The following is a 14,994-nucleotide window of genomic DNA, read 5'->3' as shown; positions in this document are numbered from 1 at the left end:
GTGCACGGGAGTCTGATTGCATCCTCCCCGATTGCTTGGTTTGGTCTCCTTAAATCCAAAATCAGGCCTTTGATGTCGACCACTCAAATTGGTCCGCAATGAACCAGAGGAAGCCAGCAAGCTGACCAGTGCACAATGACAGATTTGAATCATTTCCGCCTTACATCAATTTGTTGTTTCTGGGTTTTCTTTCTTGGTTTTCTTTTTTTGTTTAGGCTGTCTCACATAATGGCGGGGGTTAGCTGGCTGGCCCAGACAAGTAAGGATGCTACACATGAGATACCGCTAGTAAGCGGTGCCTGGCTGAGCGGTGCTGGTGCCGTGGCAACAACTGCGCAACTTTTCTAAGGAGCAACGCAGCGAGGGGAGACTACACACACCCTGACGAGGGCAGAGGGAACTGTGAGTCTCCCATGCGGCTGCACCACAACGGGCGGACCAGTACCGGAGCCAGTGCCAGCTCACTCCCCATCAGTAGCACAGTGAGGACTCTGAGGGCAGCAGACCCAGTGTGCAGTGTACGGCAGAGTGGTCCGGGGTGCAGCTCAGCTGACTAGAGACTATATTGGACAGCGTGAGACAGCAGATTTTTTGGGGGGCTTTGAGTGTTCTTTTTTTTCTTTTTTTGCGATGTAGAGGCACAACACGGCGGTGGGGGCCAACTATATTGCCTCCTTAAAATCCTTTTTTTTTGTTTTGTTGGTGTTGTGTGTGGGAGTGAAAGGTGTGAGTATGTGTGAGACCCTGCGCGTGTTAATTGACCTCCCCTTTGAGTGGGGTTTCCCCCCTCCTGGGGCTGGGCTAGGTAGCAGGGAGGCCTGAGTGGGAAACTCGGAAACTCGACCTCCCAACCCCTGACACTATCTACAAACATGAACAGAGGAAAAGCAGGAAGTAAGAGAAAAGAGATCCCCCGCTGAATGCGTTTTAACAGGTGTCACGGGATTGGTAGCATGAAAGTCCACAATCAAACTTCTATCAAGAACAAATCTTGATGGGATCCAACTTCTCTTGAAGAGGGGATTGATGAGAAGAGAAATGTGATACTGATAAATGGGGTAAGTCTCAGATTCAATCTTTCTCCTGTGGTACATTGAGGAACAATATTAAGCAGGTTATTTTATTGACAGTATATTATTGTACATTTCAGTGGCAACTAGTCAAGTCATGCTGTGTAAAAGTTTTAAGAAAAAAATCATAGTTCATGAGTTCGATATTAGCCTGTCTTAACCAATCATGTGATTTGTTTGTTGAAGAAAAAAAAACATTTATTTGGAAAGCAAAGTTAAGGACAAATATTGATTCAGTCTTGGCTTGAATCTAGAGACCCAGAATAAATAAATTAACTGTGCTGTTTTTCAGTGTAAGTGAAGAACAGATAAGATATTGGGCATGGTGTGTCTGCTTGGAGACCCTGTCGAGGACCCGGCCCTAGGCCCCCCTGATGAGAGATTGACGGGGGATGGGTTAGGAAGGAATGCATTGTTAACCCCTCGCACACGCCATTGAGGTGGTAGTAAGAACGCCCGTAAGAAGAAAAATATGTGGTTCAGAGATAATGAGCAGCCATACTTGCCAGTAGAGGAGTCTGAAGTCGGGGGACTTAGATTTAGGGTTTTAAGGAGCAAGGTTAAAGTTCTGACTGAGAATACCCCAACCCTACAGGGGAGGGGCACAATGCCTGGCTAAAGCAAAAAAATAAGGAAAACGGAAGGGATGTCAATACCGAAAGAAGATTAAGAGGCTTCAAGAGCCTTCCTGATTATAGCACAAATAATTTATCGGATAGATTCAAAGGACTAACAGTGGAGGAGTTAAATGATGAATTACACTCAGCTATTAGCTGGATGTCCTTTGTAGATCCCTTAAGGCGCCACAAAAAGGGGCACTTGAAGAGTGTATTGAGATGGTGGCAGGCATTAACTTCTGGCTTGCATGAGATCAAGGTGTGGAGGAAGTCAAGGAGAGACTATGAAATTGAAACAGACACCAGTGATGAATAGGTTCCTTAAAAAAAGACAAAAAAGCTAGTGTTTTTCCACTCGTATATTAAGATGGTGGAAATTCCCAAACCGGAGGGACACAGAGATAAAATATTGGGGAAATTTCTTTTGAGGTATGAGAAAATGACAGTGGGAAAAACAGAAATAATGAATATGGGGTCTCATTCATGAAACGTTAGTAAGTCTATGTGCAGATTTCCACATAAACGTCCACGCTACTAAAAACCTACTCCGGATTCATGAACGCCGCGGGAAACCCAGATCTGATCGTAAACACATGTGTATCATGAATGCCAATCCATCGTAAAGTGAAAGCGCGCTCCCGGTAATCAGCAATTAGCATAAATCCCCGCCCATGAATAGACAATGATTGCCATATAAGGAGGTGTAGACGCATCCAGTCGACCTGTCAGTCATCATGGCGCAAACAAGGAAAGAGAGAGAAAGAAAGAAAAAAAATAATAAAAAAAATAAAATAAAATTTCCGAAATAATCTTGGGTGAAATATATTTTATTGGGTAAAAAATATTTTATTTTCTTCTATCAGTAGTGGTGTTGTGACAGGGACAGGCAAAGCGAAGGCCTGGAAGGAGGTGACAGATGCTGTTAATGTTGCCTCTGTAGACAATAGAACCATATCCGAGGTTAAACGTAAATGGTTTGACATGAAACTGGAGGCAAAGAAACGCATAAGCGCACAAAAAAAACATCAGCCACAGGAGGAGGAGGCTCACAGGCACAAATATCACCTGCTGACGAGCGCATCGCTGGCATTATTGGGGAGACCTCTCTGTCAGGAATTATACCTGACGGAGACACCAACATGCCTCCACTGGAGACAACATCAAACCCAGATGGTAAGGTGATAATTGTTGTATCATAATACATTCTGAAAACCACCACTGATAGCTTAGTGGTTAGTATAGTTTAACCTAGGTCATACAGTCCCACCAAACAAACAGAACATTTGTGGGGGTTTCTCTTCGGATTGAATGAAGTGGAAACGGGAAACCAGTAATGTCATATTGTGCGATATGGTGCGTAATGGATATCAGTGTCGGAATGTAGAGCTATTTAACATTCATTTCAAGAAAGGATATGGATAACGTATAGCCCACTGCAGTTTTGTATGCATCGTCTTCAAATTATTTGAATCTTAATAGCCTAAAGCTCTGTTTTATACTGTACAGCTCCAAACAACTCTTCAAGGGTTCTGAATTTCTGTATGTTTACACTAGGACTCGGAACTGTACTGTCCTCTCAGGTCCACTTTTGCACGTGTTCTTGTGTTTGATTTGCACTTTGTTGTACGTTGCTCTGGATAAGAGCGTCTGCTAAATGCCACGTAATGTAATGTAAAAATAAGTCAGTCTGCAGCCAATGTAAATTAAACATTTTTCAAATAAGATTTATTTAATCCATCCATCCATCCATCCATTATCTGAACCCGCTTATCCTGATCAGGGTCGCAGGGGGGCTGGAGCCTATCCCAGCATACATTGGGCGAAAGGCAGGAATACACCCTGGACAGGTCGCCAGTCCATCGCAGGGCACACACCATTCACTCACACACTCATACCTACGGGCAATTTAGACTCTCCAATCAGCCTAACGTGCATGTCTTTGGACTGTGGGAGGAAACCGGAGTACCCAGAGGAAACCCACACAAACACGGGGAGAACATGCAAACTCCGCACAGAGAGGCCCCGGCCGACGGGGATTCAAACCCAGGACCTCCTTGCTGTGAGGCGGCAGTGCTACCCACTGCACCATCCGTGCCGCCTGATTTATTTAATGTTTCTTTCAAATGAAAAAAGAGCCACACATAAAACGAAAAAAAACAAACGTTGTCTCATATTTCTAGCTGGCAAGTGCTCCTCCCATAATGTGGCTCCACCACCTGCTGCCGCCGCTGCTGCTCCTGCTGCACCCAGGTACCGAGGCCGAAGAGGTGATCCGGCTGTCCTTACGGATGAGGTCCTGAGGAATCAAGAAAGTTACTTACAGCAGTCAACCAAATCAACACGTCCCTCCAAGAAATTAACACCAGCTTGAAGGAAATCTGCAAGGCACTTTTGCGTCCTCAACAATAAAGTGTTATGTTGTCAGTATTGTGTGATGTCTGTGTTTATCCTGGGAAAACACTTATTTACTACAAGATAATCAAGCTACTCTCTTTTACTCTGATAATTAAATATAGCCTATTTGTATACATTTTAAAGAGCATGACCTGAAAATGAACTGAGGTAGCCTACTGAAACAGGATGTTGTATATAAATATAAAACAAAATACAAATGAAACTAACTTTTTGCAAAGCTTGTCGGCCTAAAATGTGCACAGCTTATTCAGTCTTGGCAACACTTACCTTAAAATTGCTCTACAAGTCGCTGGCGTGTCTGTATAGCAGCCGCATTTCAAGGCCCAAGAGCTGGTTCCGGAGGCAGTCGTTCCTCTGCATTGGGGACTTCAGGCAGGGGAAGGTCCTGTTTAATGGCCACATTGTGCAGGACACAGCAGGCTAATATTATTTTGCACACCTTCACGGGTGCATAAAGAAGGGTACCACCTTTATTGTCCAGGCAGATCCATCTTGCCTTCAAGACCCCGTTTGTGCGCTCCACAATGGCCTGAGTAGCAGCATGTGCTTCACAGATCAGTTGCACATTAACGGAATGAAAGTTTTTCCGGTTTATGTAAGCAAATGCATCACAAAGAATGTGTAATCTATTGAGTTGATTTTCATAGATAATTCACAATCATGAACCTAATCTGGATCTTAAACCTGCTAATTGCCAACTAATTTAACTAAATGTATTATATTTTTAATTGTCATGTTCATATCACGTGTTTCAAAGGCATTTGCGTATTGTTTACATAACAGAGCGCAATATGAATAAAAACGTAAATTTCCAATAGTGACAAGCATTATTTATGTGCATTCTTGAATTTACACAAGCACTACGCGTGGTCAGCAGCAGGTGTAGATTTTGTTAGTAGCTACGAAAAGATCGGAGCTACTAAAATATTGATGAATGCCAAAAACCCGTAAATTTCCCTCTACTCGCATTTCACACACAAATTCGTTCAGCTCACGTTTCATGAATGAGACCCATGGTCATTAAAAAACAAGTTACATAAGAGATAAATGTCTTCCCGCTTGAAATATTGGGGACATTTCTTATCAAAAAGGTACACTTTTGTATGCAAAAAAGATATATAAGGAATAAGCTTTTAAACCTTCGGATAGGATCTTAGAATTTGGCTTCAGAAGATATCTACGAGCTGTTGAAGAAAGAGCCACGCAGAACAACTATAACCAAGCTGGAGTGGTAATTATAATCTATCTTACTTGTAGAAGTAGGAAAAGTAATACATTATAAGTTTCCTTTTATTTTAATGTCTTTTATTTCTCATTAAGGTACTATATAAGGTAGAAAAATGTAGAGAAGTTATTATAGTTAGATAAATAAAATATTCTAGGAATAGTTTCTTTTAAACATCCAGAAGGGGGAGCTATAGGATAAGGCTAAGGCCAAAGAGGATGGGTATTTGAGGCGTGTACCTTGACTTTTAAACATCATGGTGGAAAGGTAAATTAGAAAGAGCTAAAGGGGTATATGTAACTTGCATGTGATCAGCAAACTGAAAAGATGATATTTACACTGTAATCTGTATAACTCTATTCTTTTTATTGATTATAATAAAGTATATCTTACTATAATCATATGTGATAAAGATTCTTTAGAGGAATACATTGAATACAGGACATCGAATACCAAATTTGCATCACACCCTTCACTTCGAGACTGGGCTGGAAGTTCAGTAGAACTTACCAGGGCTCCAGGACGTTCGGAGTACTTGAGTTCGTCCCCGAGACACCTCATGGTGAGGTACTGCTCGTGGGAACGTGAGGTCTGAGCTCGGCAAGGGGTCCGTGGCCAATCGGGCCAGTGTGGGTGCATGTTTTTGTTTTGAACAAGGACACCTAATTAATCAAATGAACTAAGCATGGTCTTCAACCAATACCTTGATAAAGAGAGTCATGTATCATAGTGCTGGGTTAAAACAAAAATATTTGTCCACACTGGTCCTTCTCGGATAAGGGCAAAGAGAGGTTTAAACTCCACAGTGCCACTATGGTAAAATATACTAGATTCACCTCCCTCAACACCTATCTCAGATAATAATTTACCCCAAACTTACAAATGAACCATGTATGTCTATTAATTATGTACTGTATGCCTACAGTAAACAGTGAACAATTTTTAAATCAAGTACAAGCGTCAAAAGAGCCACACAGGTATTGGAAAGACATTGTTAAATGTATACTCTAGATCTAAGATCTTTATTTCTGCACTATATTACTGCATATGAATTCAAAGCACAAATTATTTTCTTTTGGCTCTGTATTGAGCACAGGTCAATCGCTTCCTTAGTGCAGCTATAAGAAAGCTTTCAGTGTCCAGTCTTGATTCTGAACTTTTGATTGCCTTTGGGGTCTGTTATTGCCGTTTGTAGTAGTAGTAGTAATTTATTTTGGCTCTTGTTAACATTTTTTACAGAATGAATGCATATAGAAATAATGAATAACAAAAGTTTGTCAACACGAGTTGTGCCAATGAAAGTCAAGGAGCCACTATGAGGCCAAGAAAAAAATGGTGTCTGGTGTGATCTTTGTGTAGTTTGACTTTTGTATACATTTACTCCCATCCTCCCAAGCATCCCATCCTCCCAAGCAACCACACACTCACACTGGGTAAACAGTGCCCGTAACAGCCCCCTCCATCAAGGATGTTCCAATGAGCCACCCACTCAGGTCTCCAGTATAAAGGCCTGGTCCAGCTGTGATTCAGGCACCTTCTCCTGCTCGCCGCTTCAGCTTCTGGACCCAGAGGACAGTCAGTATGAGGCTGCTCACTCAAACACTGTGCCTTCTCCTGGCTGTGGCCCTCAGCTGTGCTGCCCCAACGTGAGTACCGCTACATATCCAGGCTCGCAAAAATCCTAAAATTTGGACTAGATCCCATCATTTATGCTCGTCCTTAACACTAGAGTGGAATCTGTCAACATTCATTAATAAGTCAACAGTTACTTATTAATGCATTTATTTTTTGAGGTGCCAAAATAATTCTCAACCTTGATAAAATGGAGCAGAGAAAATAACAATACAGGTGATTAGCTATACTGTATGCTCTAAATGGGACAATTAATATTCCTATGTACTAACACAGTTGCTGAAAGTCTTAGTTCTTCCCAAATAGATAGGTGTCACATATACAATACTCACAATAGTGTGTCTAATACTTTGTGCACCCTCCCTTTTGAAGAACACAACCAATTGACCTTCTACAGTGTTTTATGAGATTGGTAACTTTACTGGAGGCCATCCCTTCCTAAGGAATCTTTCAATATCCTTCAGATACGTTCATGAAAATGGTTTCCTTGCTCATACTGTCTGCAGGCTTGGTGGGTCGAGTAACTGACCCTGTAGCCAGATGATTCATTCTCTCTTTTGGATACAAGCAGTGATCGCATAGCAACTGAGCATGGTGATAAATGGAATCAATATAAAGTAGGGGAGAGTGGGGCAAGTTTTTCTCTTTCTTACATTTTCTGGTCTCAGGCACATACTTTGGATGTTTTGTGCCCATCCAACTTGCATAAAGAGATGCAAAATTAGTTAACACTGCAGTATTACTATGTTGAGCTTTGACTCAAAATATCACACACTCATCTCTTGGCACTTTCACTGCAGAACAACAAGGTCTTCAAGTACTACAACCACAGCCTGGAAGCAGGCTATCCAAAAGAGATCCAGGATGTATTTCCGGGAATCCCTGACCACCTGGATGCTGCTGTTGAGTGCCCCAAAAAGGAGTGCAAAGAAGAGACAATCATCTTCTTCAAGGGTGAGGGCATGTTCCCCCATCAAAACATCCTGACAAAACACACATTCAACACTAAACATGCACTCAACCAATCCAAAATAAATGAACCATCTTCAAGAGTGAGCATACATTCTCAACCGATACAATCTAATAGAACATACAGACTCTTAATGCTAAACCAATGCTAAACCAATCCACACTACAGTCATCTTACACTCCCCCTAAACAACAAATATTCCTGCTCAGTTAGACTGGACAACAATGTTTCGGGTAAGGATACAAGAGCCTTTCAGGAAACATCGCATATTGCAAATAATTTGGGTAATAAAATCTTACCAGACACTCCTATCTGGGGAATTCTTCTGAATAAAATGAGCAATAGTACCAGATTGGGATCAATACCAGACCAGAGTTCAGTAAAGATCACCATCAGTGCCAGGTAACTAAAAACATTGCAAACCAAAACCAGAAGTACAAATTCAAAATGCATATGAATTACATTTAGAACAAGGGCAAAGGACAGAGGCATAAAACCATAAAAAGCTTAATCTGAATGTGTTGAACTGCTGGGAGTGCTATGTAATATATTACATATTTGAGATAAGGGAAATAACTGGTAGAACCAATTCAATTCCATAAAATAGAATCTACTGTAGAACACTGAATTTAAACTAAAAAGCATTGTTGACTCAACAGAGTTTGTCCTTCCAGGGGGCAGAATCTGACTTATCCAGCTGAGAAAACCTAAGGTGAATACTACTAAAAGGTAAAAAAAAATAAAAGCAGGTTGTATGTTTTCCTCTCTTGTTTCCTAGGAGATGACCTGTACTACTATGGCATGAGCAGCAAGACTGTGAAGCCAAAGAAGTGGCCTCTCCTCCCACACTGCACCTCTGCATACCGCTGGCTGGAACGCTACTACTGTTTCCATGGACACAACTTCACCAGGTTCCACCCTCTAACAGGAGATGTGGAACCACAATACCCCAAGGATGCCCGCAATTACTTCATGAAGTGTGAGAACTTTGGTACGTGGACAGATTATATTTATTATATTTACATTTTAGTCATTTAGCAGACGCTTTTATTCCAAATACATAAAGAGCAAAACATGCATGAAGAGCAGCTCTAGCCCAAAAATATCATAAGAGCTAAGGGGCCGGGGGGGATTCTTCTCCCGAGAAGGAGAAGGATGAAGAGAAGACAAGATCGCCATGAGGATGAGATTAGGAGACCTGTGCCACCTCCTCTCATAGTGGGTCGGGGTGTGTGGGTAAAAGAATAGGCAGAGGAAAGGGCTGTGTTCTCTTGTGAGAGCCACCTTTCTGTCAGAGCAAGAAAGTCGAGATTGAGATGGGAGGCATAAGCAGATATGAAGTCTGTTTTCTGGACGGCCGACTGGCAGTTCCAGAGGCCACCGGCCATGAACATTATGTTAACGTTCAGCACTCTCATCAGTATCTGCATGCCCGCACATAAAGGGGAGAAAGCTTGCCAGGTGCATCGTATCATAGGTTTATGAGCAGTCTGCTGAGACTGTTATTACCACATAGTTATGATAATCCTGTTCAGGCTCATAGTACCATAAAGTCAACCTCCCAATAAAGTTTTTTCTTGCCACCATTTTTCTCTCCATTGGGAAGTTGTTTTTTTATCGCATGTGCTCGTTGGGCTTTCATTCTTTTTCTCCAAGGCTGTAAAGCATCATTTCATGAACAATTTTCTATAAAAAGTGCCATACAGGTTTATTTGATCTTAACCTGGTCAAGCTCTTACTGCTGTAAGGTTGTGGGTTAAAGATGAACCTTATTGTAATTCTGTAGGCCACGGTGGGGATTATGTAGACTGCAACACCACTGCTCACCTGGATGCCGTGACCTCAGATGACAAAGGAAAGGCCTACGCTTTTAGAGGTGAGTCACTGTTTCACTCTCTGGCTGCCTCTCTTTTTCGCTGTCTCAATGGATCAAGATCAATGGAGAAAGGCTCCATTGAAAATGTTCTCATACACAGAAATAGTTGCTGGGTGATTTGGTGAACAGACTGAAATAAACCACTCATCTTGGTCAGGCAAACTGTATTTACATCTGGACTCCCAGCGGGATGGCTGGCATGCCTTCCCCATCAGCAGCTACTGGAAAGAGGTGGACAGCAATGTGGATGCAGTCTTCTTCTATGATGGCAAGCTATATATAATCAAGGTGAGCTCAGCTAGAGGCTACAGTACAGTGAGAATGACAGACAGAGAGTGAAAACATGTCCGTATAATTGGGTGTCTCTATGTCTATGCATGTTTCTGTATGTGTGTGTTCAAATGTATCACAGAGCTAATACAGTCTTCATCGTCTGTATTTAGGGTGATGCGGTTTATATCTACAAAACAGAAGCATACTACACTCTTGTTGAGGGATATCCAAAACCCCTGAAAGAGGAGTTAAGGCTCTGTGGATTCTGCCTTTGTGTGTGTAGGTGAGAACACAGTGCACATCATACAAGGTACTGACATTTACCTGCATTCTCGCCTGCTCTCACTCATCATTCAACTTCTCAGGCCATTAACAACATGCACACCTGTTGTTACCCACTCATGACATTAATTAACTCATAATATTAGTTAATTAGGATGAGCTTGATGCTGCAGTCCACACCAGAAGAAGAATTCTGACTGATAGCCTGATATATAATATAATCTTAACGGAAACCCCCATATTGAAACATAGTACTACTACTACTACTACTACTACTACTACTACTACTACTAATACTAATACTAATACTAATACTAATACTAATACTAATACTAATTATAAATTATCAATCATCATCTCTCTCACCAGCGGCACGGATGGTGCAGTGGGTAGCACTGCCGCCTCACAGCAAGGAGGTCCTTGGTTCGAATCCCCGTTGGCTGGGGCCTCTCTGTGTGGAGTTTGCATGTTCTCCCCCTGTGTCTGCGTGGGTTTCCTCCGGGTACTCCGGTTTCCTCCCACAGTCCAAAGACATGCATGTTAGGCTGATTGGAGAGTCGAAATTGCCCATAGGTGTGTGTGTGTGTGTGTGTGTGTGTGTGTGTGTGTGTGTGTGTGTGTGTGTGTGTGTGTGTGTTGCGATGGACTGGCGACCTGTTCAGGGTGTATTCCTGCCTTTCGCCCAATGTATGCTGGGATAGGCTCCAGCCCCCCTGCGACCCTGTTCAGGATAAGCGGGTTAGGATAATGGATGGATGGATGGGTGGTTTCTTATTCGTCACTTGTTATACGTAATTCCCGGGCCACCTTAATATAATTATTTTTTTTAAACACAGAAATCGTCGGAACGATTATAGCGAATTGAAGGGAACGATTATAGAGAATTGAGTCTGTCTCAACACAGTATCTTCAGATGCGGAACAATACTTATTCATTTTTTCATTCCCTTATAATCTATATTCCCGCCCGCATATAAATTTTATCAAATTTGTTGGGCTGCCCTGTCAGTGCAGTGGTGTGGTTTCAGTCCATCTCAGGCGATGCTGAAGTTGGTATCTTGAAACAATTTTAGGAGGGACTTGCTTATAGGATGCAATTTGGGAGAACCCCATTGTGTAATGCAGGGGTTTTCAACATTTGAGACAGTGGGTCTATTCCAAAAGGGACAGACAGTTGAGAGCCACGCAAAACAACATTTGTTTTATTTTTCTCAGTACTATGTTGGTTTATTTATTCATTGTTTTTGCACGCTTTCTGAATAGCTTGCTCAAATATGTTTATTCATTCTGTCTGTTCACCCTCGCATCTCTACACCTCACTGGCAGCTCTCTGGTGCCCCTCTGGGGAGGAAATTAGCAGCTCTCTGGTGCCCCTCTGGGGAGGAAATTAGCAGTTCTCTGGTGCCCCTCTGGGGAGGAAATTATGCAACTTATGCTGCATTTCACAGGTGGCTCTCAGTAGAATTTATTTATTTATTATAAAACAATTTTGTTCTTTATATTTGTCTTTTCTTTTGAATTTGAATTCAAATATAAATGGTTCACATATTTCACAAAATGCTGTAAGAGAAAACAATAGCACATTTCTTTCCCATTAACTAACTATATTTTTGGATGCAGTTGGATGGATGGTGGATGGTTATCCTCCAGCATAGGAGATCAAGGTCACTTTATTTGTGACGTGTATTAAGAACAATCCATAACTCACTTTTACATTACCAATTGTCACTTATTCCAAGCTATGAACCTTTTATACTTTAGTAATATAAGATGTACTCAGGGTTGGGTAGTATGATTACAAGTAATCAGGATTATGTAATCAGATTAGAAAAAATAAGTAATGATAATCAGCCCAAATTACATTTAAAAAAATGTGCAATTAGATTATAGTTATATTGTCAAGGATTACTTGATTACATTTTTTATTATGTCTTTAAAATATAGCAATTTTAATTTTTTCATGATAGCTAATGCTATCAACTCATGAAAAGTGCGTTTGACATACAGGGTTTCTTAGACGAGTGCACCACTCTGTGGTGGGGGAAACAAAAACGGTGTTGGATCAAGATGGAAGGTTCAAACAGCAGCAGTCCCTCCAAAAGATAAAGTTGAAGCGACTGTCATGGATAATGGGAGTAATTTTGTAAAAGATTAGTTTTCAACAGCAAGTGACGACCACAATGATGCAGATGTCCAAGGTGAATTCCAAGATGTGGATGCTATTCTCGCTGAAGAGACAGATGAAGACCTGTATCTCTTTCTACCATCCCACCACAGATGTGCATCACACACAATAAACCTGATAGCCTCCAAGGATCTTGTGAAAGCTTTGACACAGGGGCCAAAGCGCAAAGTGTACTACAGTGCAATGGCCAAATGCTCTGCCTTATAGAACAAGGCCCACTGATCACATTGGCTGCTGAAGCTGTGGAAGACATAGGGAAAATGAAACTCATTGTAACTCAGAATATAATGCATTGCAGACTGCTGATACCCTGCAGTCCAAAGATTACTTACACTGAAAATTAAGCTATGTGAGAACAGAGCTGGAACATGCTTTCATTGTCATTGGTATCATCCTGGCAGCAATAGACAAAAGCTTGGCACAGTTTTTTAACATTCAGGATGTAATAATTGCAACAACAACTATGCCACAGTTCCGTTTGTGGTGGCTGGCAGAAGCTGATAGAGAGGAAATGTGTGTGATGTTGGTTTCAGGGGCAACCCAGGCGATGAGTCCGACGACAGCAGTGTGAAGTCTACACAGTCAGATGAGGGTTTCTTCAGTTATGGACCTGGAAACTCCAAAGTTCTAGGTGGTGTTGATTTTGAAGTAATCCAAAAGTATTTATTCAAGGATTTCCTCATTTCCTGGTTTTATGTATTCTCTGAGTTCCATGTTCTGTTTCATGTTTTCCTGTCACGTCCCATGTCTTGTTGTCCCAGTTATTTCCTGACTTCCCAGTTTCTATGTGTTTTCAGAGTTCCGTCTTTCGGTTTACCCTATTCATTACCAAACCACCCCACTTCCTGATATGTTTTCCCTTATGTGTCACTGCATGCACCTGAAGCTTATGTTCTCCTAGTTAGTTATAGTCTGTATGTTTTCTTCTGTTTGGGACCAGATTTGTCCTGTGCCTTCCTTCATGCTCGTATCCTGCTATCTTGCTTCTGTTTCCTAGTTCCTGTTGCTGTTACCTGTCCACTCCTCTGACCTGCCTGCTTCTCTGCCTGCTTCTCGCTTCTTCGCCCTGATCCTGTTCTGCCCTACCTCCTCCGAGCCCTATATCTGTTCCTGACAGACAAATTTGGCTAAATAATTGGGGGAATTCAAGTTCCCTGCCATCTCCACTTTCTGGATTTAGACAGTACCAGATTTTGTGGGTTAGGTTTTTATAGTATGTGGGCGTAGAGATAGCTTATCCTTGCTACCCTTGGCCGGATTACTAGCTTGGAGATATGGTCTATATTCTGTTCCTGGGGAGGAAGGGGAGAGGTGGGGTGTCTAGACCCAAGGATGTTTCAGTCAAATTTGATCCACAGAACTACACACAACTGTTCAATTCTGCATGCCATACTCTCAAGAGCCAATATTCTCTGCTGGGTCAAATTTGACCCATAACACCACAGATTGAACCATTTTTTTAGAGACCTTCAGAATTGAATAAAATGGCAATTATTGATTTTATTGTGTTTATATTGCTGTTTTTGAGGATACCTTGAAAACTTGATTTATTACACATTTGAATTTGAAAATGGGTCAGATTTGACCCCAAGGGGTAAAGCAGGAAAGAGGAAGAACCAAAAATCACTCATGCAGCTTTGCTTTCTTTCACTTTCTGTTCCTGCTTATTTTGCATTTTTCCATTGGCTGGTGCCCAAGCACAATGGGTGTTGCATCTAATAAAATATCATTCCTCTGGCAGGAGGATTCCCACTGTGTTACACTACAGCAGACTCCTGGGCCAGACAGCTGTACTCGTGTTTGGAATCTTTCTGATTCCCAGAACTGAACCCTTGTTTCTCATAATCATCAGGAAGCTCAACAATTAAAATTGTGTATATCTACCAAACATTTGTTACTTGACAATAAAATAAATACTTGACCAATAATTCTACAGTGTGTATGATATTGTTTAGATTTCTCAGAATCAATATTTACTTTATATGGGGCAAACAAATGAACAAATAAAAATTATGTAATATAAAATTAGTTGTCATTCTATGCAATTTATTATGACCATACCCTGAGTGTCGGCAGGCTTGTTTTTGCCACAAGAATGTTGGTAGGGGAAATTCAGAAAAATTGCTCATGTATTTTAATCTAATACATTCCCCTGCAAAACTTCCTTTGTTTTTACTATACACTGAAGACAATTGAGTTTGAGGTCAAAACACGTACATGAGATGACAGATCCGAATTTCAGCATTTATTTCCTTGTACTTTCATCTAGAGTTGTTAAACAACATATCACCTTTTGTATCAGACCACCTTGTTTTGAGTGAGCAAAAGTATCGGAACATGTGACTGACAGGTGTTTCTTGTTGCCCAGGTGTGTCCTGTTAGATTGATTGGTTAAACAGTAAATAGTTCTGAATGCCTACGCTTGGTTTTAGCCTCAAAATGGGCGGGCC

The 14,994-nt window shown here is 41.4% G+C and overlaps 1 protein-coding gene across 1 annotated transcript; it reads left to right on the top strand.

The window, feature by feature from the left end:
* The first annotated feature begins 413 nt into the window (after positions 1–413).
* Positions 414–13,658, top strand: LOC133123459 (hemopexin-like). The gene is made up of 7 exons (XM_061233923.1): positions 414–482; positions 6,884–6,973; positions 7,760–7,913; positions 8,708–8,920; positions 9,716–9,805; positions 9,963–10,093; positions 13,542–13,658. Exons 1-7 carry the CDS (start codon positions 414–416, stop codon positions 13,656–13,658), a joined length of 864 nt encoding a protein of 287 aa, XP_061089907.1.
* Positions 13,659–14,994: the final 1,336 nt, after the last annotated feature.

This window comes from Conger conger, chromosome 3 (genome assembly GCF_963514075.1).
Source record: "Conger conger chromosome 3, fConCon1.1, whole genome shotgun sequence".
Taxonomy (NCBI): Eukaryota; Metazoa; Chordata; class Actinopteri; order Anguilliformes; family Congridae; genus Conger; species Conger conger.
This window is presented reverse-complemented; position numbering and strand designations above follow the sequence as displayed.

What these genes read in the sequence shown, in the direction of transcription:
- LOC133123459 (XM_061233923.1), top strand. Translation starts at nt 414, where the DNA reads ATGCGGCTGCACCACAACGGGCGGACCAGTACCGGAGCCAGTGCCAGC. An exon ending in CACTCCCCATCAGTAGCACA is followed by an intron (nt 483 to 6,883) that starts GTGAGGACTCTG and finishes TCGCCGCTTCAG; the next exon opens with CTTCTGGACCCAGAGGACAG. An exon ending in GACAATCATCTTCTTCAAGG is followed by an intron (nt 7,914 to 8,707) that starts GTGAGGGCATGT and finishes CTTGTTTCCTAG; the next exon opens with GAGATGACCTGTACTACTAT.